This window comes from Panthera onca, chromosome B3 (genome assembly GCF_046562875.1).
Source record: "Panthera onca isolate mPanOnc1 chromosome B3, mPanOnc1 haplotype 2, whole genome shotgun sequence".
In the NCBI taxonomy this organism is placed as follows: domain Eukaryota; kingdom Metazoa; phylum Chordata; class Mammalia; order Carnivora; family Felidae; genus Panthera; species Panthera onca.
Window position 1 is genome coordinate 121,373,674 of NC_138344.1, and position 27,758 is coordinate 121,401,431.

The 27,758-nt window shown below is 40.4% G+C and overlaps 2 protein-coding genes and 1 pseudogene across 2 annotated transcripts in view; 2 read left to right on the forward strand and 1 right to left on the reverse strand.

The window, feature by feature from the left end:
- The window catches only part of TMED8 (transmembrane p24 trafficking protein family member 8), a 35,792-nt gene extending 16,180 nt beyond the window's left edge, over positions 1-19,612 (reverse strand). Inside the window, exons 1-2 of the mRNA XM_060620408.3 lie at positions 19,365-19,612; positions 1,111-1,192 (exon numbers count right to left, since the gene is read on the reverse strand). Of these exons, the coding sequence (XP_060476391.1) occupies positions 1,111-1,192; positions 19,365-19,449 (167 nt within the window). The 5' untranslated portion in view covers positions 19,450-19,612. The remainder of the gene's footprint in view (positions 1-1,110; positions 1,193-19,364) is intronic.
- Positions 9,252-9,569, forward strand: LOC132670144 (large ribosomal subunit protein eL37-like; annotated as a pseudogene).
- A 54-nt stretch (positions 19,613-19,666) lies between the features above and the next one.
- On the forward strand, positions 19,667-27,741 carry SAMD15 (sterile alpha motif domain containing 15). Its single transcript, XM_060620393.3, has 3 exons — positions 19,667-21,828; positions 22,809-22,907; positions 27,451-27,741. The coding sequence occupies exons 1-3, from the start codon at positions 19,798-19,800 to the stop codon at positions 27,685-27,687; spliced, it is 2,367 nt and encodes a 788-aa protein (XP_060476376.1). The 5' UTR covers positions 19,667-19,797; the 3' UTR covers positions 27,688-27,741.
- Positions 27,742-27,758: the final 17 nt, after the last annotated feature.

Genomic DNA, 27,758 nt, shown 5'->3' on the forward strand with positions numbered 1-27,758 from the left:
CAGGCTCTCTATTGTCAGTGCAGATCCCACTTCGGATCCTCTATCCCCCTCTCTGCCCCTTCCCCACTTACATTCTCTCAAACTCTATCTCTCTCAAAAATAAACATTTAAAAAAAGATTTTAAAACAAGATTTTAAAAAAAGGAATAACAGATTGTTTAAATATCTTGACATTCCTCCCTACGCCCAGCCATCAACTTTGTGTGGGGCATTGAGACCACACTGGTTCTACTCAACAGTACTGTGCCATGAGCAGATCAGTTGGGCTATAATATCCATTTGCTCAGGGTTCTCCAAAATACAGTTTTTCATTAATTATTCCATTAATTTTTTGGGTTTCCACTTATTCTAGAGCTCAGTACAACTGTTTCCTTTCTGCTATATACTCTGATATTAATGACAGTAGATAGATGAAATGGATGGAGCAGGAAATTAAGAAGAACAATCTGAGGGGCACCTGGGTGGCTCAGTCAGTAAAGAGTCCAACTTTGGCTCAGGTCACGATCTCATGGTTTGTAAGTTTGAGCCTCGTGTCGGGCTCTGTGCTGACAGCTCAGAGCCTGAAGCCTGCTTTGGATTCTATGTCTCCCTCTCTCTCTACCCCTCCCCCGCTCACACTCTGTCTCTCTCTCTCTCTCTCTCAAAAATAAATATTTAAAAAATTTTTTAAAAAAAGAATAACAATATGAAGGTTCTCACACTGGTTTAATCTAAAAATTACATTAGAAAAAAACCCCTCCAAAAGTGTGTGTGTGTGTGTGTGTGTGTGTGTGTGTGTCTGTGTATCTTATGGGTAAAAACCAAACACCCATTGTCTTGAAAGTCTACCTGGGATCCATGTCTAATGTTTTAACATTTCAACTTGGGCTTCAAGAGAAGATAAAAAAGACTACACTTTTTGTTACAATTTCGTTCTCTGGGAGTGAAGAAAATTTCATAATCTGAAAGAGATCTGACACTGCCCCTAAACACACTTAACGGCTAATTAGTCACCAAACCATCCATACTCTTCACTCCCACTTGCTGTCCCCCTCAAAGTTGCCATCCACATCTCATTAATCCCTTATCTCAGGAGATAAACCTCTAGGAGCCAAGCAGTTGCTGTCCCTACCTGTAGGGTGAGGAATGGGGCTCTGGATCAGAGGCAGAAGCCACTAGAGAGGTCACCTTGGTGTTTTCTAGATCTTCATTCTCTAGAAAATCATGGAAAGAAATATTCAATATTTGAGAAGAGGCACAATCATAATTATCTTGTACCTTTAAAAAAATCTGGCAGTTTCAACCAACCTTCTCTTTACAAAAATATCCTGGGCATCAATTTCTGAGAGGCCCAGTGCATAAATTATTCAAGTCCTCACATCCAAGTATTCTCAGACCATCATAACCCATTCATGAAAGAATAAAACCCTTTCCAAAACAAGTCCCCACAAAATTCATTCTAATTTAAGAATCACACTTCTCAGAAAGCATATGGTTAAATTAGGTAAAATACAGAAGGCAGAGTGAGATTTAGGATGAAATGAACTGGAATTCAGAACCAAAGGATGGAGGGTCACCTCCACATTCGGTAGGCTCCCACCACATATCAGAGGGAAAGGATTTTTGTAATTTCTTTCACTCACTCACTCACTCACCAATGACTTACTGGAGAACTGTTAGGTAGCCTCAAGGAGCATACAGGTGAAATGCATAATGAAGGCCATGTCCCCCAGGTCACAAGCCTAGGACTGGTATCATTGCCATTTTACAAGTAAGAACACTAAGGTACAGACAGATTCAAATGTGGGCAGTCATGCTCCTAACCTTTAGGTGCTACTAAGTCTTATGGTTTATTCATCTAGACTTTCCTTGAGCACTCAGAAATGGTTCAGCATATTTAGATAATCCCTGGTTTAACCTCCTTAAGACTAAAAGAAACTGAAACCCAAAGTCCACTTCTCAGTAAAAAATACAACTTAATGAAGTAAATGTCAAAAACTGCAAATTTCAGAGTTTGGTAACAACATAAAAGTGCAAATGATGGACAAATCCTTCTGATACAACTTAAATCCTACCTCATTTTTTCGTATGTGAAAAGATCTATTTTTCTTTCTGTCAACTCACACTCTCATAGATAGAAAGACCTTAGAGCTTATGCCACCCAATTTTCTTCTTGGGACGTAATAGAAAATACATATATTAGTCTCTGCCCCCGGTTCCTGGCACAGAACTCCAAAAATCCTGATGATTTCCTAAGTGAAAAGAGCAGTAGGAGCATGTTTTGTTCTAATACTTGGTCTTTGATTCTAGTTCCTGACACAGAGTTCATAAATCCCTTGGCATTTACTAGGTGTTAGTAGTGTCTTATGTTCTAATGAGGTGACTCTGGGTGGACGCCTGGATGGGGGCTGCTCACCAGAAAGACCAAGCCATGATCAGAGGCTTGGAATTGTGACCCCAGCCCCATTCTCCAGCAAGGGGAGAGGGGATAGCAATGAAGTTAATGATTGATCATGCTGACGTGATACAACCTCCACAAAAACCCCCAAAGTACAGGGTTTGGAGAGCTTCTAGGTTGGCGAACACATCCATATCTTGGGAGGGTGACATACCCCAACTCCCAGGGGACAGAAGCTCCTGCACTCAGGATCCTCCTGGACCTCACCCTCTGTATCTCTTCACCTGACTATTCATCTGTATCCTTTCTCATATTCTTTAATCAACTGGTAAATGTAAGTATCTCCCTGAGTTCTCTGAGCTGCTCTAGCAAATCATCAAATCCAAGGAGGGGAGGTCATGGGAACCTCCAATTTATAGCCAAGTCAGTAGGCAATTGTGGGTAACCTGAGACCTACTACTTGAGACTGGCATCTAAAGTTGGCTGAGGAACAGTTTAATGGGACCAAGCCCTTAATCTGTGGGATGTAACACTATATATCCAGGTAGAGTGTCATAATTCAGTTAAATTGTAGGACACCCAGATGGTGTCACAGAATTGTTTGGTGTGAGGGAAAAACACCCACCTCTGGTGTCAGAAGTGCAGTGAGAGGGAGTCGGTGTGAGAGTAAAGTAGAAACTCAGAAGGACTAAGCTTTCTTTAAACCTCCCAACAAAGGAACTGAGTCTCAGACAATTGTCAAATGTTTCCCAGTCTCTGCTACTCTGTGAAGAGGCCCTTTTCACAAAGAGACAATGAGAATACAAAGTTCTCCCCTACGTTGACCTAAGTAAAATCTGTTTCCTACTAAGCCCTGCCCTTCTATCCTTCCTCCCAATATCCTTTCAAATATTTACAGTCTGCTATCATCTTTCCTGCAAATTCCTCCTTAGGCTGACCATTTCCAGTTCTTTCAATCATCCCTTAGACGACCTCTGACCACATTGGCCTTGTTCTGTTGTTCCTCTTTGTTCCATTTAAAGTAAGGGACTTGGGGCACCTGGGTGGCTCAGTCGGTTGAGGATCTGACTTCAGCTCAGGTCATGATCTTGCAGTTTGTGAGTTCGAGCTCTGTGTCGGGCTCTGTGCTGACAGCTGGGAGCCTGGAGTCTGCTTCAGATTCTGTGTGTGTGTGTGTGTGTGTGTGTGTGTGTGTGTGTGTGTCTGCCCCTTCTCCGCTCGCACTCTGTCTCTCTCTCTCAAAAATAAACATTAAAAAAATTTTTTAAATTCCTACAACTCAATAGGAACAATCCAAATAACAATCCACTAACCCAATTTAAAAATGGGCTAAAGACTGAAATACACATTTCTCCAAAAAAGACATCTAGATGCCCAACAAGTATATGAAAAGATGCTCAGCATCACTAATCATCAGGAAATGCAAATCAAAACCACAAAAAATGAAGTATCACCTTACCCTGTTAGGATAGCTATTATTAAAAAACAAAAACAAAAACAAAAAAACAGCAAGATAAGCATTGGAGAGGATGTGTAGAAATTGGAACCCTTAAATCTACATGAGAATGTAAAATGGTGAAGCCACCATGGACAACAGTAGTATAAAGATTCCTCAAAAAATTAAAAATAGAATTACCATATCATCTACCAATCCCATTTCTAGGTATTCATCCAAAAAAATTTAAATCAGGATCTCGAAGAGATATTAGGACTCCAATGTTACAGTGTGACACTAGTCACAATAGCCAAAATGTGATAACAACTTAACTGTCCATTGACAGATGAATGGGTAAAGAAAATGTGGCAGGGGTGCCTGGCTGGCTCAGCCAGTAGAGCACACGACTCTTAATCTCAGGGTCATGAGTTCAAGCCCCACATTGGGCATGGAGCCTCCTTAAAAATGTGGTAGTTCAAAAAAAATGTGGTATACACACACGACAATGGAATATTATAATATTCTTTAAAGAGAAGGAAATTCTGCAACATGTGATTACATGGATGAACCTTAAGAACATTATGCTAAATAAGCCAGTCACAGAAGGATACATATTGCACAATTCCACTTATATGAGGTATCTAAAATAGCCAAACTCACAAAATCAGAGAGTAGAACGATGTTTGTCAGGGCATGGGAGGAGAGGGAAATGGGGAGTTGCTAGTCAATGGGTATAAAGTCTTAAGTATATAAGATGAATAAGTTCCAGAGATCTTCTGTACAATATTGTGCCAATAATTAACAATACTGTATCGTACACAAAAAAATTTTAAGGAAATATTTAGAAGCACTTCACAGAAATAAAAAGAATAAACATTAGTAAAATAAACAAAGGAAACACCATGCCAGTTCGGTGTGTACAGCAAGTTCAGCGTGTCCCGCCAATTTAACACATTATTTAATGAATTCCTAACAAGTGGCTGGCCCCACACCAGATACTCGAGATGATGCACTAAAGCAGACACAGTTCTGGCCCTCATGAAGCATTTGGTCTAGCAGGGCAGACTGTGAAGGGCCCTCATCCCACAGATGATCAAGAATTTTAAGCTTAAATTTAAGCTAGGAAATGACATGATCAAATTTATATTTTTTGGTAGAATTCTATAGCAGCTGTTGGTAAGATGGATTTTGCCGGATCAGATGGGAGGCCTTTGCCAAGTTCACGAGAGATAATGAGGACCTAATAGTGATAGCTGAGAAAGAGTAGAGACGACTCTCTTAGAAAATCATTAGGTGGTCAAGTTTGTTTTCAGTATGCCCATGCTGGTGACACTTATTTTTCTTTCTTTATATATATATATCTATATATAGATATATATAGATATATATATTTTTTTTTTTTCTCTATGTTCTATTTCACAATAAAGATTTGAAGAGGTGTCAGTGTATAATCTAGTTATTAAGAGTGCTAGCTTTGGACGTGTACTGCCTGAACTCCTGTCACTTCTATTCCTATATATTCCTATATATATATATATATATATATATATATATATATATATTCTCTTGGCTTCAGAGTAGATTCCCATAATTCATCACTTACATAAAACACCCATTGCTCATCCAGCAAATGCCCTCCTCAATGCCCATCACCCATTTTCCCCGCCCCCACCCCACCCTTCACTATATGTTCACAAACCATCTGTGACATATTCTAGAACTTTGCTGAGAAGGTGCATCAAGTTTAATGGTCTACAGATTCTGGATTCTAATCTGTTCTTCCCTTTGGATAACTGATATTTAGGTTCATTTCTAGTCCCTGACATTCCTCAAAGACAGCACACAATTACATTTGCAGATTCTTTCAGGACCCCAGATGTAGTAGTCATCTGTCAACCTTTTGGCTTTCAAATATCCAACCTTCTCCTGGAGGGGATGGACTTTGTAAACAGTGAACAATGGAAGTCAGAATGGAAGATTCTTCTTTTTCCAGCCCCCAGGAAATTAGGGAAAAGGCACATGACCTAAAATATTCCCACCAAGAATTTGAACTAGGAGTGGCACAAAAGAGAGAGAATTCATCTAGTGGCAGCCAGAGAGCCCTAACTAAATTGTTCTTGCTGCTTAGCCTCTGGATTGGCCTACTCCTCAGTTTTCCAACAATATGATGGGCCTCCTGTATCCTTGCAATAAGCCACTTTCTGCTTAAAGCAGCCAAAATTAGTTTGTACTGCTTGTAACCAAGAACTCTGACCAAAATACCTAGATAGTATTTGCGTAGGTCCAGAAATCTGAACTCAAAGTAGCCAGACATCCTATCTTCATTCTGATTATCTTTATTATTACAGCCAAGACTTAGTGATCCTTAGTGATCTTTACTATATGCCAATTACTTTCTAAGCATTTTGCAGGCAGCATCTTTTTGAATTCTCACTTAATCTGACTGAAGTTGATACTAACATTACTTCCTTTTTATCACTCAAGAAATTGAGGCTCAACAAAATCAAGTTAACTTGCCCAAGATGACCAGCAAATAGGAATAGAAGTGACAGGAGTTCAGGCAGTACACGTCCAAAGCTAGCACTCTTAATAACTAGATTATACACTGACACCTCTTCAAATCTTTATTGTGAAATAGAACATAGAGAAAAGTACACAAAAATGTGCAGCTCAATAAATTATTACAAAGGAAACATGCAAACTACTACCTAGGCAAGAAACAGATCAATCCTAGCACTCCTGAAGCCCCACTCATGATCCTCCCAAACATTACCTGCTCCCTTCTTCCATAATCATTGTCCTAACTTACAGAATCATTTCCCTGCTTTTCTTTATAGCCAGACCACCTAAATATGTATTCCTAGTGTTATTTCATTCTGCGTGAATGTAAAGGGGAATCATTTCCATGTAAAGGGAAACAATGCAGAATATTTTAAAACAAGCCTCTTTCACTCAACGTTATGTTTGAAGGACTTAACTATGGGGGCACCTGAGTGGCTCATTCGGTTAAGTGTCCCGACTCTTGGTTTGGCTCAGGTCATGATCTCATGGTTTGTAAGTTGGAGCCCCACATCAGGCTCTATGCTGCCCACAAGAGCCTGCTTGGGATTCTCTCTCTCTCTCTCTCTCTCTCTCTCTTTCTGCCCCTCCCCTGCTCATGCTCCCACTCTCTCTCTCTCTCTCTCTCTCTCAAAATAAGTAAACTTAAAAAAAAAAAAAGAGGGGCACCTGAGTCGGTTAAGCGGCCAACTTCAGCTTGGAATGATCTCACGGTTCGTGGGTTCGAGTCCTGCACTGGGTTCTGTGCTGACAGCTCAGAGCCTAGAGCCTACTTTGGATGCTCTCTGTCTGCCCCTCCCCTGCTCATGTTCTGTCTCTCTCAAAAATAAACATTAAAAACATTAGAAAAAAAAAAGAGAAAGACTTAACTATGTTGTTGTGGGTAAGTTTGTTCATTTTCATTCCTATATAATATTCCATGAATATACCATAATTCATTAATATACCATTGATGAAATTTGGGTTCTTTCTATGTTTTGAGCCATTATGATTAATGCTGATTTATCAATATACCATTGATGAAGTCTGGGTTCTAAGTTTTTAGCTATTATGAATAATGCTGCTATGAATATTCTTGTTCATGTCTCTTGGTACACATGTGCATGCATTTATTTTGTAATAAACCAGAAATGGAATGGTTGAGTAATACAAATCTGAATAAACTTTTATAGACAATGCCAAACTATTTTCCAAAGGGGTTGTACCAAATATGCACTCGTGCTGGTATTGAAGAATATTCCCATTATTCTGTAGCCTCTGCAATACTTGGTCATAGTAATAGTTTTTATTTGGGCCATTCTGATTGGTGTATGCTCATTTAGTTTGCATATCACTGATGACTTATCATGTTTCTCGGCCATTTGGAAATCCTCTTTTATAAAATGCCTGTTCAAGTCTCTTCCCTATTTTACCGTTGGGTTGTTTTTTTTTTTAACAAAATGATCCTTTATTGAAACATTTTCCTTCGTAGTTCTCAACTAGCTGAGCATTCCACTGTACCACTGTTGAGGTCATCTATAATGCCATGAGGGTGACGGCCATCAACATCACAGCTCAGTCTGGTGGTCCCTAGGATCTCTTTAATGGCTCCAGACAGTTCTCTAACTAAAAGATGGGTGCCTCCTCTGTCCAGCAATGACGACAATCTCATCAACACTGAGATTTCCATTGTGCTTAATATTCTTCTGTTTCTTTTTATATCTTGGCAGTTCCTTGAGGGCTTCAATAATGAGGGCAGACACAGAAAGTACCACCTCAATCTGGGCCTATCCATCTTGGTCATTTTCATTGTAATCCTCAGACCCTTCCAATCACTGGTTGCTTTGGCTACGTCATTATCAACCTTTTTAGGAGAAAGATTTAGGAAGCCAATCTTGGGGCCAGGGAAGATGTAGCACCGACCTCCTCACTGGTGCACGTCAGGTACATGACTTTGATCTCGTTGGGGTCAAATTTAGGTGGCATGGTGGAAGCAGCTGGAGTCAGATGACCCTGGATTAAGGACAGCTACAGAAAATTACACCTTGGCCACCTCCAAGCCAAAAGCTGAAAGCTGGATTGTCTTTTTATTACTTATAAGAGTTCTAAATACAAACCTTTTGTTAATTACATGTGTTACAAATACCTGCTTCCACTCTGTGATACACCTTTTCACTCTTAATGGTATCCTTTGGTGAACCAAAGTTCTTCATTTTAATGTGTAGTCAAAATATATCACTCTTTTCCTTTATTAGCCCTTCGTGTGTCCTGTTTGAGATGTCTTTCCCTATGCTGAGAACAATATATTCTTCTATATTATCTTTTAGGAACGTATTGTATTGCTTTTCACATGTTGGTGTGCAAAATCCAACTAGAGTTGATTTTTTGTGTGTGTGCTGTGTGAGGTAAGGATCGAGTTTCTTTTCTTTCCCTTCTTTCCTTTCTCTTAGGATATTCAATAGCCCTAGCAACATTTACCATTCTTTCCTCACTATTCTGCAGTACAATCTTGGTTGCAAATCAAAGATTTTGTTTCTAGGCTTTTATTCCATTCCTAGGACCTAGTAAACTATTTTGTAAAAGCTTTAAAATAAATCTTGATACCCTGATAGAGCAAATCTTTCCATCTTGTTCTTACTCAGAGTATTTTTATATATGCTATTTATGGCCTTTCATTCCTATATATACTTTTTAGAACTAGCTTGTCAAATTCCATGCAAAAAAAACCATCAAAACCCCACTGGGATTTTTACTGGGATTGTATTTTATTTATATATCAAGTTGGGGAGAACTGACATCTTTACAATATTGAGTCTTTCAACATAGGAATATGATACATCTTTCCATTTATTTATTATTTCATTTCTCTCAATAATTATGGGGTTTCAGCCACAGAAATGAGATGACAAAGGTGACATCATCACTTGGAAAGCATCACAATAAGACACACATGTTGTGGCGCCACTGTGGCTCTAAGGCCTACCACCTTTGGAAGTCAATCTGCTGCAAATGTGTCTATCCTGCCAAGCGGAAGAGAAAGTATAACTGGAGTGCCAAGACTAAAAGACAAAATAATACTGGGCCAGCTGAACGAGGCACCTAAAAACTATGCTGCAGGTTCAGGCCTGGATTCTGTAAAGGAACAACATCTAAACCCAAGAGGGCAGCTAATGTGGCATCCAGTTTATCTCAAGGATTTCAACATTTAGTCACACAATAGATGTTCTGGTTTCAAAAATAAAATGATAACAATGTATTATAATCTTCTGCACAAAGGCTTTGCACATATTTTGTGAGATTTATTTCCAGGTATTTGAACTTTCTTTAATCTATGGTAAATAGTACTTTTATATATTTTTAACTTCATTGCTGGTCCAGGCATACTTCATTTGATTGTGCTTCACTTTATTGCACTTTGCACATATTGCAATTTTTTAACTTTATTTATTTTTGAGAGAGAGAGAAAGCATGAGTGGGAGAGGGGCAGAGAAGGAGGGAAAGAGAATCCCAAGCAGGTTCCACACTGTCAGTTCAGAGCCCAATGCGGGGCTTGAACCCAAAAACCACGAGATCGTGACCTGAGCAGAAGTCAGATACTTAACTGACTGGGCCACCCAGGCGCCCCAGTTACTGCATTTTTGACAAACTGAAGGCTCATGGCAACCCTGTGCCAAGCAAGTTTATCAGCACCATTTTCCAACAGTATTTGCTCACTTCATGTCTGTGTCACATTTTGATAATTCTTGCAATATTTCAAACTTCTTCGTTACTATATTTGTTACGGTGATCCATGATCAGGGATTACACCTCTGCTGAAAGCTCAGATGACGGTTAGTATTTTTTAGCAATACTTTTTAAATTTTAAGGTATTACACTTTTTTAGACATGGCTGCGATTGCACATTTAATAGACTACAATATAGTGTAAACATAACTTTTATATACACTGAGAAACAAAAAAACTTCGTTTCAGATGCTTTATTGCGATATTTGCTTTACTTCAGTGGTCTGGAACTGAACCTGCAATATCTCTGATGTATGTTTGAATATATAAGTGCAAGGAAATTTTGCATACTGACTCTATACCCAGTAATCTAGCTAAATTTATTCTAATAATTTATCTGTAGATTCTTCTGGATTTTCCATGTACATAGCCATCATCTGCAAACAACAGATTTAACAGGGTTCCTTTCTAATCCTCATATATTTTTTTTCTTGTCAAACTGTATTAGATAGAATATCCAATAAAAGTGGTGTAAGTGGGTATCCTGTCTTATTCCCAATCTCAAGAGGAAAACTTCCAAAGCTCACCATTAAGTTTGATGCTGCTTAAAGGGTTTTTGTAGAGACATGCTTTATCCAATTAAGGAGGTTTTCTTTTATTCTTAGTTTGCTAAGAGTTTTGAATCATAAGTGGAGGGTAAATTTCGTCACTTTTTTCTGCATTAAGCTGATCATTTTTATCCCCTAATATATTAAAATGATGATTTACACTTACTTTTAAAGAATGTTAAAATGACTTTGCATTCCTGAAAAAAACCCAACTTGGTCATATATATTGCTGGATTTAGTCTGCTAATATTTTGCTCATGACTTTTTGCAACTATATTAATGAGTGAGATGAAATTGTGATTTTCCTTTCATCTGGGATCATTTTTATTCTGCCTGAAGAATTCAATTGTTCCTTAAGTGCCAGTCTGCAGGCTGACAAATCCTGTATCTGATTATCTGAAAATATCTTTCTTTTACCTTCATTCCTTTTTTTTTTTTTTTTTGATGAGTACTTTTTTTTTTTTTTTTTTGAGAGAGAGAGGACGCAAGTGAGTGAGGGGCAGAGAGAGAGAGAGAGAGAAAGGGAGAGGGGAGTGGGAGAGGGGGAGAGAGGGAGATGGAGAGAGAGAGAGAGAGAGAGAGAGAGAGAGAGAGAGGCAGGGCTTACCCAAAGTGGGGCTCATGCTTACCCAATGTGGGGCTCAAGCTCACCCAACATGGGGTGCAAGTTCACCAAGCACGGGACTCAAATGCATGAACTGTAAGATCATGACCTGAGCCAAAGTCAGATGCTTATTCAACTAAGCCACTCAGGCACCCTACCTTCATTCTTAAAGACTATTTTCCTGGGGATGCCGGGGTGTCTCAGTCAGTTAAGCATCTGACTCTTGATTTCAGCTCAAGTCATGATTCCAGAGTTGTGGGATCGAGCCCCGAATCAGGGTCTGCACTGAGTGTGGAACCTGCTTAAGATTCTCTCTCTCTCTCTCTCTCTCTCTCTCTCTCTCCCTCTGCCCCTTTCCCCCACTCACACACTCTCTCTAAAATTAAAAAAAAAAAAAAAGACTATTTTCCTGAAAAAAAAATCTATATTGGTATCTTCTTTCAATAATCTAGCTTCTACTGCTCTGTGCAGAAGTCAGCTGTCGGTCTAATTACTATTCTTTTGAAAGCAAACTGTAAGTTTTCTCTGGCTACTTTTTTCTCTCTGCTTTGGTTTTATAGCAAGTTTAACTTAATGTATACCTACTGTAGATTTCATTGTACTTATCCTGCTTGGGATACACAGGACTTCTTAAATCTGTGCATTGTTAGCTTTGGAAAATTCAGAGCTATTATCTCATCAAACATTGCTTCTGTCCATTCTGGCTCTCCTCGCCTTCTGGGACTCCAATTATACAAATGTTAGACCTTCTCACCATACCTTCTATGTCTTTTACCTCTTTCCTGAATTTTCCATGGTTGCATTTTTACATATTTCCTTCTGGATATTTTCTTCTTTTTTTATGACCAATTTCACTATTCTCTCTTCAGGTATAGTAACTTTTTGCTAAACCTATCAATGGAGTTTTAAATTTTGATCTGTATGTTTCAATTATACAATTTCTATTTGGTTCTATTTTTATAAATTTCAGTTCTTTGCCAAATTTCTGAAACTTGTCTTTGATCTCAAACATAATAAATATAATTATGTTTCAGTCTGGTGCCCCTTGGGATCGATTTTTACTGCCTGTTGTTTCTTCTGATTTTTGTTCATGTTATCTCTTCTCAGGAATCTGGTCATTTATGATATGTGTCAGAAAACTGTTCTCACAAAATTGTTTGAAGAAATCATCTGAAGCCTAATCTGAATGAGCCTTCAGAGATGTGGCTTTGCTTCTTCCACATACCTGGAGGCACTAGCAGCCTGAGGGTACCTTAACCCAATTTCATGAACTTAGATTTTTCCGAAGGTGAGCTGTAATCCCTGGAACGGTGTACTTCTGATTTACCCCTACTTCCAGAACATGGCCTTTCATAGTCCCAACCTAGAGAAAACGGGATTCACCAGGGTTCCCCCCACTTGGTTCTGAACATTAACGCTTGTTGCTTTAGTCCAGAGAAGCACATTCACAGCCTTGACAAGCCTCCCCACTCAAGAATCCAGCACATGCCACCAGAGGAGAAAGGACCCCCAAAATGGACTCTCATCCTTGAACTTCTATCTTTATACTTCTGCCCTCACATTGATTATAGCCTGGTAATTCTTCATTACCTAGCTAGCTCCCCAGGATCTTCAAGCAAATATTTATATGTTGACAATTATTTTCTAATTGTCCCCAATGGGAGAACTGATCCGATTACCTAGTCTGCCATTACTCAAAACAGAAAGCAACATTGCCTCTTTACCTTTTTCAGTTTGAAAATACCTTACTGAATAAAATGGAAACCAAATAGAAATTTTAAAAGTCTGCCTTCTTTCTGTCACTGGCTAACAGTATCAGCTGATCTAAGTAGTGGTTCTATCCCCCTTTGGTTTATCCTTAGGTGTAAATGAAATTACCACAAAAATAATGAAAGGCAGTAGTGGGCAGAGTAACAAAAAATTAATCCCTAAGGAGACTTATAACCTGTATTTCATAAAAAATTCATCAGAGAGAAAAAGGCCCAGAAAGGGTCAGTTCCTGATGAGCACAAAGGTAACAGAGATGTCTCTTACAATATAAGAACAGTGAAAAAATCTCATGACCCATTTGCGTGTATTTTTCCTGAATAGGTAATATAGCCACATTATTCAAAATTCAAAAAGCGTGAAAGTATACAGGGGAAATTTCCACTCATCTCAGTCCCCACCTCCCAAAGCAACCAATGTTATTAGGTTTTATACAGTCTCCCAGAGATACTATACACACATTAAGTGTGTGCATATATATTCTTTTTTATACAAATAATGAGGATATTAAACATACTTTGCTTTTTCCATTTATATCTCAGAGATCTTTCCGTAACTATCTATTAAAAGCTTTCTCATTTTCCTCTACAGCTGATTAATATTTCATTGGCTGGATATTCCATAATTTATTTAACCAGTTCCCTACTGATGGACATCGATGTCCTTTCTAACCTTTCACCATTACAAACCATCCTATATATAATAACCTTATGTCTGTGTCATTAAACAGGCACAAGAAAAATCTAGAGGATAAATTCCTGGAAGGAATGGATCAATGAGGGCATATACTATAATTTTGATGGATATTGGCAAATTGCCCTCCACAGCATTTGTGTCAATTTACACTCCTAACAGCAACACACAAAAGTACTTGTTCCTGCACAACAGTGAGACACCAAGTTGCCCAGAGTATTTATGATTTCCATGTCCCTTATCATAAATTAGGTTGAGCATTTTTCATATGCTAAGAGCCACTTCTCAGAGCATCTTAATAGCTCATTGTATGCAGGAGAAAAAAGTGAAGAGAGATAGTGCTCTTGATTTTTAAGGTTAAAGGTACATGCTAAATTATGTAAGAGCTACTGGTAAAACAACGTGTAACTAGATTCAGAGAGCTAGGAAGTAAGAAAAGGAGAAAGAAATACTTAAGTTTATTTCCAGAAGTATCAAGTGTGGAAGATGCAGTCCTGCTATAGAGAGAGAAAACAATTACAAACACAGCTTTTCAAGTTTCCTAAATTTATTTAATGAAATTTAGACCACTATAAAGAAGAAAAAGCCATGTTTTCCTATAGGATAGCTTTTAATATGTCAGCCAAATATAGACAAATTCTACAAGCATTCCTCAAAGAGACCAGAGAAACCAGGACAGGTTTTGCAAATTTAGATGGTATATGGGAATATGGGGGGGGGGGGGGGGGGGGGGGGGTGTTAATGATATTTATTTCAACACACATTAGGAAAAGTTGACACATCAAAATAGTAACAGCACAGATACCATTTAGAATGAAACAAAAATTTTAATGTCATTTAAAGAAAAAATAATAACCAAATAATTTTGGAATGTATTCTCTAATACGGCAAAAAACAGGACTGTGATACCTGCACAGCCGAAGTCTTGGAAACAATGGGCAGAGAAAGGAAAATGGAAGCTCAGGAATAATTAAATTTATAATTGATAGTCCCTAAAGCAAGGTAAAGAGGGAAAAAAAGAAACTTTCCTATGATTTCTTTTATATTTGACAATATTTAAAATACTAATTTTCTTCCTGTTACCAGAATATGGTTTCAAACATTCTGATCATGTTTCAGATTTAAATTTATGGTGTACTTTGTACTTTCTCTACAAAGAGAACCAAAAAAGTGTTTTTTTCCTAAAGCATTTGAGTATCAGGTCAGAGTTCTTTAGAACAGGTCTCATAGGACTTCCCCTTCACTAAACAGGCTGCAAAGGCATAATTAGCCTGGCCTTTTAGATTCAAGGGCAGAGGAACCAAAAGCAGGTTATGTGGTTAAAGACTCAAGAGGCTTAAATAAAAAGAAACCGGCTGAATTTACATTCCAACCAAATCCAGAGACCATGTGGTCCAATTTTTTGTCAGTCCTTATGAGCGAAATAAGCTCTTAAAGTGGTCATTCATATTACAAACTTTGGGTTATGGAATGAATTACGACAGGACTAATTGGCTATCTCAACACAAAACACAACTACTATCAGAAAAAAAAATTACCACAGGCAGACAAATTTATTCCATTTTGATATAAAACTGCAATAGAAAACCAAAACACTATAAGGGCTCTTTGGCATAAGTTTCCACTCTTTTGCTCTATGCAATATGGTAGCCACCAATTTTTCAATTCCAATGTAAATTGAAATAGCCACAGTAGGCAACATTTCCATCCCTGCAGAAAGACTGCACTGCTCAAAGACCTACATAAGAATCATGAACAAGTTCACATGACCTGTTTATAGTCCTTAGCATCTAAGTACCTTGATAGCTCTCAGGGTCATATACACCAAACCAAGTACTGCTGCTAACTTCAAGGTCATAACAGATTTGCCCTTTATTTTCCACAAAGCTCAATAAATTAAAAAAAAAAAAAAAAAAAAAGTCTGTTCTTAAGTGATGAAATATGCATACCTCAGAGAGTTACACTATATAAAGAGCAGTAGCCCTCTCCTCTTGGGGACTAAAGGACCCAGGTGCCCCAAATAAAAGATTATTAAAAACAATTACACTTCACAAAACAATAAGAACGCTGTGGCCACTGCAGAGCTGAGTTCAGAAAAAATAAACAGTTTTCTTACTTCACCACTAAAACTTGAGCTAACATGAAGACACTCAAAAGGTACTTTCTGCAGAGAATATTATTAAAAAACAAGTTATAGTTACGATGGATAATTGTAGATTCCTGCTTTCAAGGAATAAGATACACCAAAAAATCAAAACCTTTAATTCAGTAACAACTGAGTGTCCAAACTCATTTCTTAATTGCTGTTTTCCCTCTAAGAGAGGATGGCAGAAATCTTTCAATATCATCCTTTCTTAGGCCTCCACTGCTTACTTATTGGATCATTTTCCAGAGGAAGGTGGCATAAGGATCCAATCAAACTCTTAATTTGAAGCAGTTTTTTAAGTTCATTCCCCAGGTTATACAACACTGAGCCAAGCCAGATACATGATTTCCACACTGCTTTGGAAACCCAGCTGCATGCTAACTCAAGGTTTCTCAAAGGAGCACTGCTGACATTTGGGGCCAGATAATTCTTCATTGTGGGGGCTGTCCCGTGCATTGCAGGGTGTTTAGCAGCATCCCTGGCCTCTACCCACTAGGTATCAGTCATAGCCCTCCTACTCCTCCCCAACCCTAGTATCGACAACCAAAACATCCCCTGAGCATCCCCAGGCAAAATCAGTCCTGTTTGAGAACCACTGCTTGTCTTTCTTTCTTTTTTTTTTTTTATGTTTATTTATTTTTGAGAAAGAGGGAGGGAGAGCGAGCGAACACGAGTAGGGGAGGGGCAGAGAGAGAGAGAAGGAGACACAGAATCTGAAGCAGACTCCAGGCTCTGAGCTGTCAGCAGAGAGCGCGATGCAGGGCTCGAACTCACAGACTGCGAGGTCATGACTTGAGCCGAAGTCAGGCGCTTAACCAAATGAGCTACCCAGGCGCCCGGAGAACCACTGCTTTAACCCAAGGAACATTCTTGAATATCTCAACCCTAATTCTTCAGATGCATTTGGTGCTCCACCAAATCTCTGTGTTGAGACTTTGTCTCACAATCCAGCAAATATTTGTAGAACCTCTAGGACACATCAAGGGCTATAGGAGATAAAGAGACAAGACAGATTCTTCCCTTCCCTCAAGCAGATTTCTTGGGGTAAGTGCATAAAGAACTGTAGTATCACATTCAATTATATGTTTTGAATTGCTGATGTTTTTTCCAGTGGTACTCTTGTCTTACCAAACTAAAAACACCTTGAGGGCAAAGACCATAATCTGCTCTGGAACACCAATACTGGCTCAACAGCCAATAAAAACAAATGATTGTAAACTTCATCACAACAAGGTGACAATTTCCTATAGGCAGTAAAATCTCCACAGTTAACCTGGACAGTAAGTTAACCTCTCTCAGCTATAGTTTGTTCCCCTATAAAATGGGGAGGGGGCGCCTGGGTGGCTCAGGCAGTTTAGTGTCCGACGCTTGATTTAGGCTCAGGTTGTGGGATTGAGTCCCATGTCAGGCTCAGTGCTGAGCATGGAGGCTGCTTAAGATTCTCTCTCTCTCTCTCTCTCTCTCTCTCTCTCTCTCTCTCCCTCTGCCCCTCTCCCTTGCGTGCGCTCTCTCAAATAAATTAATTAAATAAATCAAATGGGGAGAAAATGACTCTTCACAGGATTAAATCAGATAATACAAGTAAATCTTTTTCCACTTTCTGGCACAGAGTAAGCATTCAATTAATGTAAGTTACCATTACTATTATTTTAAGAGCAACAAATCCTACCTCAAGGGGAAGAACTTGCTCTGGGCCACAGTAACAAACCCCTACATGACAGAAGAAGAAACCAACACTCACCCTGCTAAGGACAAGAGGAAGAAACTAACCAGAAGTATTTTTATCAATGTCCTGGGAACAAAAAGAGAATTCAGGAACCAATTAAAAGGGGTGAGGGGGAGAGGAGACTCACTCAGAAGCAAAACCACCATCCTCCAACATAGTCCTGGACTATTCTTAAGACTTTTCTATTTAAAATGTTTGGGTTTGTTTGCCATAAGCACACAAGGAGCTAAAGGGGAAGTTGAAAAGAAAAGAAAAAATCCTCAACTTATAAGTACTGACATATGCAAGGGACAGATGTTTATGAGACTTTTGAGTGTTCATTTGCTGAGTCTCTTAGAAATTATGCTTAAAATTTTTATTGCTATAATGTTAAATACATGCCATCAATTTTGAATATACTACAAAGCATAAAAGTTCACATGAAGGAAGAAAAGACAAAAATTGTTAGATATTTTAAAGAGAACATAAAGTCATGGGGAAAAGCTGGGTGACTCAAAGGTGTGTGTGTGTGTGTGTGTGTTCCACTGAAGTAGCATCAGAAGATGGGAGAGATTTGGGATAGAAGTAAAAGACGAGAAAAACCATCGTGCTGGAAGACACACATCCAGGAACACCTCCCACAGCACCTTATTCTCGTAATAACGAATACCACCAGTATGGTTATGTACCAGGAGCTAGGCACCAGTGCCTCGCTCTCACTGGCTCATGTAATTTCCCCAGCAGTCTGATTAGACAGGTACTAGCAGCACCCACATTTGACAGATGACGAAACGGAGATAGGGAGAAGTGACTTGCCCAAGGTCAAATCAGTAAACTGAAGATTCAGACTCCGACCCAGGCGCCACCTCTACCGCTACAATTTATGGTGCCTATTTTAATTTCAGACTTGGAAAATTAATTTATACTTGCCACTTAGCGAGATCAGTTGTCTCCCCCTACCCTTTGAACCTCCTGGTGTGGTAAGCAAAAGGAGGCCCGAAAGGTGAAGTGCGCCAGATGCACCCTTCGCCCCTGGGATGGCGAACCCTTGCCGAGGAACTGGCGTGGGTAGAAACGGGGACGGTCTCCCGAACCAGAAGAGGAGGGTGCCGGCGAATGAGGGAGGTCGCCAAAGTCCCTAAGTCAGCCCCTACGTCCTGCCTTGGCTCTGGCCATGACGTTCACTCAGAAGACCCCGGAGCCTACCGGGTCCCGCCCGGCTCTCGTCTCCCGCACTCTGAGCGATGGAGAGGGGCGGCGAGGCGCGGGGGCCCGCGTGCAGCGGCCAGGACCAAGCGGGGCTCAGGCCAGCGGAAGGCGAGGCTCCCCAGGCGGACGCGGGCAGAGAGCGCGCGGAGAGGTGGGGAGCGGGGTGCGGAGCCACAAGCAGTGGGCAGCGAGGCCAGAGGGGCTGGGGTCCGCGGCCGAGGAGGAGCCGGCGGGCAGCTCAAGAGGCGCCGCGGGCAGAGCAGCCCCGTCACCGCCAGCTGGGCCGATGGGAGAACGGAAGCGGGGCAGGAACCACGCCATTTCGAAAGAGGAGTAGCGAACAAGCTCGAGCGCAGCCCCAGGCTGGGCGGCGGGGACGGGGGCAGGGGCGCGGCCAGGGGCAGCGAAGGCGGGGGCTCTGCGCGGCAAGGGGCTGCCCGGGCGGGTCCGCTCCGCCGAGGGGCGCGGGGCAGAGCGGGGCAGGGTGCGGCCCGAGCGTCGCGCGACGCGCCGGGCCCCGAGGCCGGACGGACCCACCCGCCGGCCCCCGGCTTGCGTACCTGAGGCGGCCGCCTGGCTCCCCTCCACTCCCGGGCTCTCCCCGGCGCGGCCCGCCGGCCCCCCGGCTGCCTGCCGCTCCGACATCTGCAGCCAGCGCCGCCAGCGCCTCCGCCGCCACCAGCAAGTGGCTCCGGAAACAGCCGAAGGCCGAACGAGCACGGCGGCGGCGCTCCGGGAGGAGCCGAGTGGGGCCCGCGGGCCGGAAGGGGCCGAGGGCCGGCCCCGAGGGGCCGCAGGGGCTTTGGGCAGCGGAGGCTGGCGACGCGGACGCGGGGAGGGTGACTGCGTGCTTTTGAACGCAGGTTTTTAGTCAGGGCTAGACAGAGCAAGCAAAACCTTGGGAAGATTCAGGAAGACCCGACCGGAAATCATGGTATCCATAGAGACGCTATCGGAAGTTGGGGTTGCTAGGAGGCCTGAGCGCGTCGGCCAATGTGCGTCATGGCTGAAGTCCCAGAATATTACGATTCAGGCTCGGATGAAGGAGACCTGGAGTATGAGGACCTCAAACTGCCTAGGTCACTTAAAATGGCTCAAGATGGCGAAGTTGACACCACGGCAGAAGTAGGCCTGGAGCTACAGATTGACCAGGAGCCACAACCAGAGGCGGAGGAAGAGGACCTCAAATCGGGGGCGCCAGACAATGTGCACCTACACCTAAAACCGACCAGCATGTCTGAGGAAGAGATTCCTAGGGAGTCAGAGATAGACTTTTCTAGCAAGACTGATCCAGGGATGTCCCAGGAGGCACAGTCAGAAACACTCAGAGAGATGGAAGAGCTCTTCCAGGATTTGGATGTCCTTATGCATGATAAGGAAGAACCAGGCTTAGAGTCACCAGAGGAGGCCAAACTAGATCTTAGAGAGGATGTACTCATAGAGTTGGCTGAGGAAACAGATCTGGAGCTACCAAAGGAGACCAAAGGGGCCTCAATCAGTGAGACTAATTTAGAGTTACCAGAAGAGACCAAATTGGAAGTTCTGGAGGATTCACTTAGAGCACAATATGAAGAAACAGGTCTAGAAACTTCAGAGCAGACCAAACCTGAATTTCCGAGTGAGAAACCAAGAAAATCAATTGAAGAGGCAGATCTACAGCCGCCAGAAGTGACCACACCAGAGATTCCAAAGGAAGCACAGAGAGAGTCACCTAGGGAGAAAAGGACCGAGCCATCTGAGCAGGCGAAACCAGAGTTGCCAGGAGGGAAACCAAGAGAAACTGAAGAGTCAGGTCTGGAGCCCGCAGAAGAGACGAAAACAGAGGCTCCACAGGAAATACAAAGAAAATCAACTGAGGAGAAAGAGACAGACGCACCTCAACAGACTAAAGCAGAGTTTCCAAAGGAGAAACCAAGAAATTCTACTGAGGAGGCAGGTCCACAGCCCCCAGAAGAGACTAAATCAGAGATTCCAGAGGAGGACGGAAGAAAATCAACTGAGGAGAAACAGAGAGAGCCACCTCAGCAAACTAAATCAAAGTTTCTAGACCAGAAACCAACTAAGTCTAGTGAAGAGACACAAAGGAAATCAACTGAGGAGAAAGTTCTAGAGCCACTAGAAGTGACCAAATCAGAATTTCCTGAGGAAAAATCAAGAAAATCAATCAAGGAAACAGGTCTAGAGCCATCAGGAAAGACAAAACCAGAAGTTCAAGAAGAGATACTGAGAGAATCAACTGTGAAGAAAGTTTTAGAACCACTAGAGGACACTAAATCTTCAGGTCAAAATGATAAGCAGAGAAAATCAACTGAGGAGATAGGACTAGCACCACCACAGAAGATCAAATCAGAGGAGACAGTAAGAGAGTCAACAGAGGAGAAAGGTCTAGAGCCACCAGAACAGACTAAACCAAAGTTTCCAAAGGAAGAACCAAGAAAATCAACTGAGGAAACAGGTCAAGTGCTGCCACAGAAGACCAAACCAGAGGTTCAAGAGAAGACACAAACAGAGGAAGCTACAGAGAAAGATCTGGAGTTACCTGATAAAGCCAAACTACCACTAAGAAAAGAGACACATGTAGAATTTTCCAAGGAAGATTGGCCAGAACTAGTTAAATTTAAGCAGTCTGTAGACAAGGATCAGCTAGAGTACTCTGACTATCAAAGAACGTGGTCGGTAAAAGAAACCAAGAAAGCTAAAAGAGATTCTATGTTTGGGTCTCCTACAATAAGCGAAATAGACTCAATAAGTACAAGTTATGAGTTCTCCAAAGAACATAATGGACTGTTTGAGATTACTGATACCAGTAGTGACTTCTACGCATATGTCTCAGATTATCAGAGGGATTTGGGGGAGCCTTTTGGTGAAATAGTTGAAGATTTGTCCCCAGAGTTGAAGGAACTAGCACACAAAGATGAAGAAACCTCGCCAAAAGAAAGTATAGAGCTACAATTTGAGTATCTTAAATGGAGCCCAGAGAAAGTTGCAGAGTGGATTAGCAAACTAGGCTTTCCTCAGTACAAGGTATACAAAAATAATGTTTTTAAAGATCACATTCTCTCATCTTTCTGCCTCTTATTCCTCTTACCCTTACCTGAGCTCTTGCTTCTTCTTCCCTAGAAGGAGCATAGAAAAGTCCTGGACTATGGTAGAGGTAACTTGGATTTTAATTTTGGCCTTTCTACTGATGTATTTTGTATTTTGATAGAGGAAGGGAGGGTCACATTTGTTTCCCTATTTATCACAGTAAGTATACTTCTTTGTAATTCTTGAATAAAGACTAAAAAAATTATATAGGCCTCTTTTCATAGATAAGTATCTTTCTTTTTGACAGATTTTGTCCAAGGTAGACTTTTGGTACTTTGTCAAGTTTAGTGTCAGCTCCCTTAACTTGTACTACTAATCTTAAGTGTGTGTCTGCCCCAAAAATGTCATATGTATCATGAGCACCTAACAGTATTAATGTAAATAGTTCATCAAGAGTAGTTCTATTAAAAAGACAGAGTTAATGCCAACTGTACTTCAATAAAAAATAAAAATAAAATTTTAAAAAAGGAAGCTGGGAAAAAAAGATAAGAGAAAATCTTATTTCATTGATGCCAGCTATGTTCTTAGGCTGTCACAAAACAACATAAGATCTGTGATCTTTTGCACCCCAGTACTTAGAAATGTAATTGAGGAATGAAAGAAGCATTGGTTGTATCATGCCAAAAAAAAAAGTATATGTATGTGTATATATATATATATATATATATATATATATATATATGGGAGCAGTGTGAAATTTAATCAAGAGCTCAGGTGGAAAAAATGTGGGATTATTAGGATTATTATTAAATTTCAATTTGCTTTAAAATTTAATTAAAATTTTTTCTCTGTATTGAACCAGAAACAAACATGATTTGTCTCTCCCTTCCTTCTCTTCCCCCAATTCTTTCTTCTCCTTCCCAACTTCCTGCTATTTGCCACAAATCATTTGAGTGATGTTCTTGTTATACTAACAGGAGTGTTTTACCACAAACTTCATCAGTGGCCGAAAACTCATTCATGTAAACTGCTCAAACCTCCCTCAGATGGGGATAACAGATTTTGAGGACATGAAGGTGAGTTGTGTTTAATGTTTCCCTATAGAGCACTGTCTTGTAGAAAAAGACCACTTATTACAAGTTGGTATTTCCAGTCATACCCTCACATAGCTACCAAGTACCACCAGATAAATATCTTACTCTTTTTATGTTCAAAGATGATACAACTATGTGTATGAGCTCTAATTTCAACTTACATTAATAGTATACTGGATTTTCTAAATAAAAATAAGGAACAGAATTAGCAAATTAGTAACTTGTAATACAAATTCCTGAAATGTTTAAATACCAAGAATTTCAGCTTCTTATGAGAAAACATTTTTCAGAGTCTGCCAATTCATTTTGCTTCTTTGACATTTTGATTCCAAAAATACAGTATCAACAATGCAATAAGAAAAATTCTAATTATCCTTTTCTGGTCTTGCAGGAGTAGGGACACCTGGCTGGCCCAGTCAGTAGAGCATGCAATTCTTTATCTCTCAGTTGTGAGTTCAAGACCCATATTGGGTATAAAGCTCAGTTAAAGAAAAATTGGGGTGCCTGGGTGGCTCAGTCAGTTAAGGGTCTGACTCTTGATTTCAGCTCAGGTTATGATCTCATGGTTCGTCAGATCAAGCTCCTTGTTGGGCTCTGCACTGACAGCTTGGGATTCTCTCTCTCCCCCTTTCTCTCTGCCCCTCCTCTGCTCATGCTCGTTCTCTCTCAAAATAAATAAGTAAAACATTTTTTAAAAAATTGAAATTCTCAAATGATGAATCCAGTGGTCTATCCTTATACCTCAAGAACTTTGAATAAGCAAACTTCAGAATATTTATCAAAGTCACCAAAGTGTGACCCCCTCCTTGAGGTCACTAGAGTAATAAAAATTAAGACATTTAAAGGTATCTTAGATAAGCTTTGCTTGACACATAGGTCCACTTAAAAAAGCTAATTATAGGGGCGCCTGGGTGGCGCAGTCGGTTAAGCGTCCGACTTCAGCCAGGTCACGATCTCACGGTCCGTAAGTTCGAGCCCCTGGTCGGGCTCTGGGCTGATGGCTCAGAGCCTGGAGCCTGTTTCTGATTCTGTGTCTCCCTCTCTCTCTGCCCCTCCCCCATTCATGCTCTGTCTCTCTCTGTCCCAAAAATAAATAAAAAACGTTGAAAAAAAAAAAAAAGCTAATTATACACTATGACACAGGTAACTTTTTAGAGATCACACATGAACTTAATGTTGGTTCTCAACCCTTTTGGGAGCTCTCTTGTGTCATCTGAAATTGGCCCCTGTACTCAGAGGGCAGGGAGAGACTGAAGAAACATGTAGGCCACTCCAGGTTGGTAGGTGCCAGTTTTAATAATAATAAAGAGAATTTACATATGAGGTTTCTCCTGGGTGGCAACAAGATGAATGATTTCCATGCCTGTCCTCTAAATCTCAAAAGTTTATAAAGAAGCCCTAACAGGGGTCAGTCACGTATACTGTGCAAGTGTTTTCAACACCACATCACTTTTCCAAGGCCATGTCCTTAGAGCAGCCTCAGGAAGCGGGAAAGGCAAGTGGAGCCCGCATTCCAAGGACAGGGAAGGGGGTAAGGAGCCTCTGGGTGCCCAGGTCCAGCTCATAGGTCAATCAGCAGTCACATCTTTTTTTATCACATTCCCCCACACTTAAGCATGCTATAGATACCTTTTTTTACTGATAAATAAGCACCTTTAGTTCTACCATTGTAATTACAGCACCTAGTACATCCAAAATTCATCCCATAACAAAACTTACATAGTGTAATGCTCTTTTCCATGATAACTCTCCTGTATCATCATTCATGGACTTGGGCAGAATAGCAGGACTGGGAAAAGAGCTGGTGGCTTGAGAGTGCAAAATTCTAGGCATGCTGATAAGAAACTGAACCCCATTTGAATGGTGCATCCCATTTACAAGCCTTGCAGTTAACATATGGCCAGTTTCTATTCTCTTCAACTTCCTTAATTATGCAATTATTCATGCCTCACCTGTGGAAAGAACTCACCATTCCCTTTGCTCTTTCTCCAATGTACTGAAAAGATGAGAAAAGAGCTAGTGGGGTGGGTGAGACTGATGGGGAGTACAGAAGGGACGAAGCACTAATTCTTCTTTGAACCTGGCCAAAGGATCTCTTAAAACCACTATCCTATCATTCCCATTTGTAGTGATGCATTAGCTTGGTAAAAAGGGGAAAGGAAGTCAATCGTATTTATTCTAGGGACAAGCTAAACAAGATAGCATTACACCTGCTTCAGCTTTGTCTCTTAGAGAATCTCAAAACAAAAAAATTTTTGAGAGCACGCGTGCACACACAGGGGAAAGGGACACTGGGAAAGGGAGAGAGAGAATCTCAAGCAAGCTCCACACCCAGCTCAGAGCTTGATGCAGGACTCAGTCTCACAACTGCAAGATCATGACCTGAGCCTAAATCAAGAGTTAGACACTCAAATGACTGAGCCGCCCAGGTGCCCCAATTCTCAAAATATTTTTAACTGTTCACTCCATCAAGTGAACAAAAGAACTCTTGGGAAATATTTGGGGAAGAACATAGGTGAATTGCTTATTCCTTTTGTATGCATGATTTTATAGAATATAACCTCATAAGCTTTATATCCCAGCAATTTTACTACACTTGCCTCGTTTCAAACTATTTGAAAAGTACAGATTAATAATATGTGAGCATATTCTCACAAGACAAAATATTTTTCTTTAACTTTCAATTTTCAGATAATTTTAGTTTTACAGAAGAGTTGCGAAGATGGTACAAAGTTCCTATGTACTCTTAACGCAGCATTCCCTAATGTTAACATCTTATGTAACCATGGGGGCATTTATCAAAACAAAGAAATTACCACTGGTACAGTATTCCTAAGTAAATTATAGACTTTATTCAGATTTCTTATATTTCTCCACTGATGTCCTTCTTTTATTCCAGTATTCAACTGGGGATACCACTTTGCCTTTAGTTGTCATTGTTTCTTTGGTCTCCTCCAATATGTGACAGTTTCTTTTTTGTTGTTTCATAAAGTTTTAAATTTTTGTAATGTTTATTTATTTTTGAAAGAGAGAGAGAGCGCAAGCTGGGGAGGGGCAGAGAGAGAGGGAGACACAGAATCCGAAGCAGGCTCCAGGCTCCAAGCTGTCAGCACAGAGCCAGACGCGGGGCTCAAACTCACGGATCACCAGTTCATGACCTGAGCCGAAGTCTGACACTTAAATGACTGAGCCACCCAGGCACCCCGACATCTTTAGGTTTAATTATAGGTTCCAATTATGTAAATGTGCATAGTTACATACATAAGGTAACCACAAACAGTATGTATTATATTGTTAATGATGAAGCAAAACTATCCGTAGCTTACAAATAAAAGAATAGCAGCCTTTAAAAACCATAATCAACACAGAATACAATGATGATATAATAATAGAATCCTCTTGAAAACTAGAACTGTTACAGATTCTGCATGAGACCATTTGCATTGAGCATGAGGCTCCATCCTAGAACGCAGAATTAAGAATCCTTAGGAAACTCTTATAATCTTCATAAATATCTGTATTCCTGTAATCCTTACTAACTTAAGTAAGTTACTAGTAAATTGCTCTAAGTCTTCGGCAAAAATAAGATCTGCTGCTTATCATTTATCAGAACTAATGAAAGAACTCACAGTTTTATATTTATAGCCCATCAAAGGTCCCTCATGGCCCATTGATGAACTTCAGACATAGAATTAGATGAGAGATGGTTAGATTTTATTTCCTGATTCCACATCTAACCAGTAGCTTTGTAACACTTTTAATTTCTGCATTAGAATATTAAACAGTATTGGGCTCTCTCAGCCTGCAGTAGGCACATAGTTCTTTTGGTTAACAGTGAATAAATCTGTCTATGATTACAGGGTCCCTCCTGGGGGCACCATCTGTTAACCTCAGTGAATTTGTGAAAGAACCTGCTCTGGTCAGGGGCACTCAGGGTGAGGTGCTGACCTAACAAGGTGCTCGGTGTAGCAGCATCAATTACAAATGAGAATTCTTAAGAGCCACCTGTAGTAATTTGGATCTCTAATTCTAATAAAACAGCTGGAACTTTAATGTCTGCTTTTTAGTGTTTGAGATTTGTTTTTAGTCAAACAAATTAAGTAACTATTTGAGTTATTTTTTTCTTAATTGCAAATTAACTGAGCCCCTTATAGACAAGTGATTTATTAACTTTCCCAGAGACAGTCATGGCTCTTAATCTGAACATATTATCTGCTCATATGGCTGATCAGATTGCTCAGCCAAAAGAAAGAAATGAACCCATCCATGGCAAGCCATTGCCAAGAGCCTAGAAACACCTTTAAATGGAACTTATAAAAAGGTAATAAATCATTTGATGTTTCTTATAAGGACTTTATTTTGAGAATGCCAGGCTAGTAAGCATTTCCATGTGTTATTTCATTATTTTATTTTCCCTTAGAAATAACTTAAAAGGTTACCATTCAAAAGGCCTAGGAAAATAAATAAAGCTTCTTTAATTTATATTTTCAGTTAACCCCATTAAAAAATTGTTCTTGTATTTTAGGTAATTTCTCGGCATACACGGGAGCTACTGGGAATTGAAGAGCCATTATTCAAACGCACCATCACCCTTCCCTACAGGGACAATATAGGCTTATTTTTAGAGCAAAAAGGTCATACTGGGGTAAAATCTGATTCCTTGACCTTATCTGAATTTGTGCAAGCAGCAGGATTACAGGACTATGCTCCAAAAGTAACTGCCCCTGAAAAGAATGAAGCATTGTATTACACTGAACCGTAGGGAAGAGCCATTTCACTTACCTGAAAGATCAAACTAAACTACTTGGGGGAAGAAGTATGGTCTTTTGGGTT

Coding starts and splice junctions, on each gene's coding strand:
- SAMD15 (XM_060620393.3), top strand. CDS start 19,798: ATGTGCGTCATGGCTGAAGTCCCAGAATATTACGATTCAGGCTCGGAT. Junction 21,829..22,808: donor TAGGCTTTCCTCAGTACAAG/GTATACAAAAAT, acceptor TTATACTAACAG/GAGTGTTTTACCACAAACTT. Junction 22,908..27,450: donor CAGATTTTGAGGACATGAAG/GTGAGTTGTGTT, acceptor CTTGTATTTTAG/GTAATTTCTCGGCATACACG.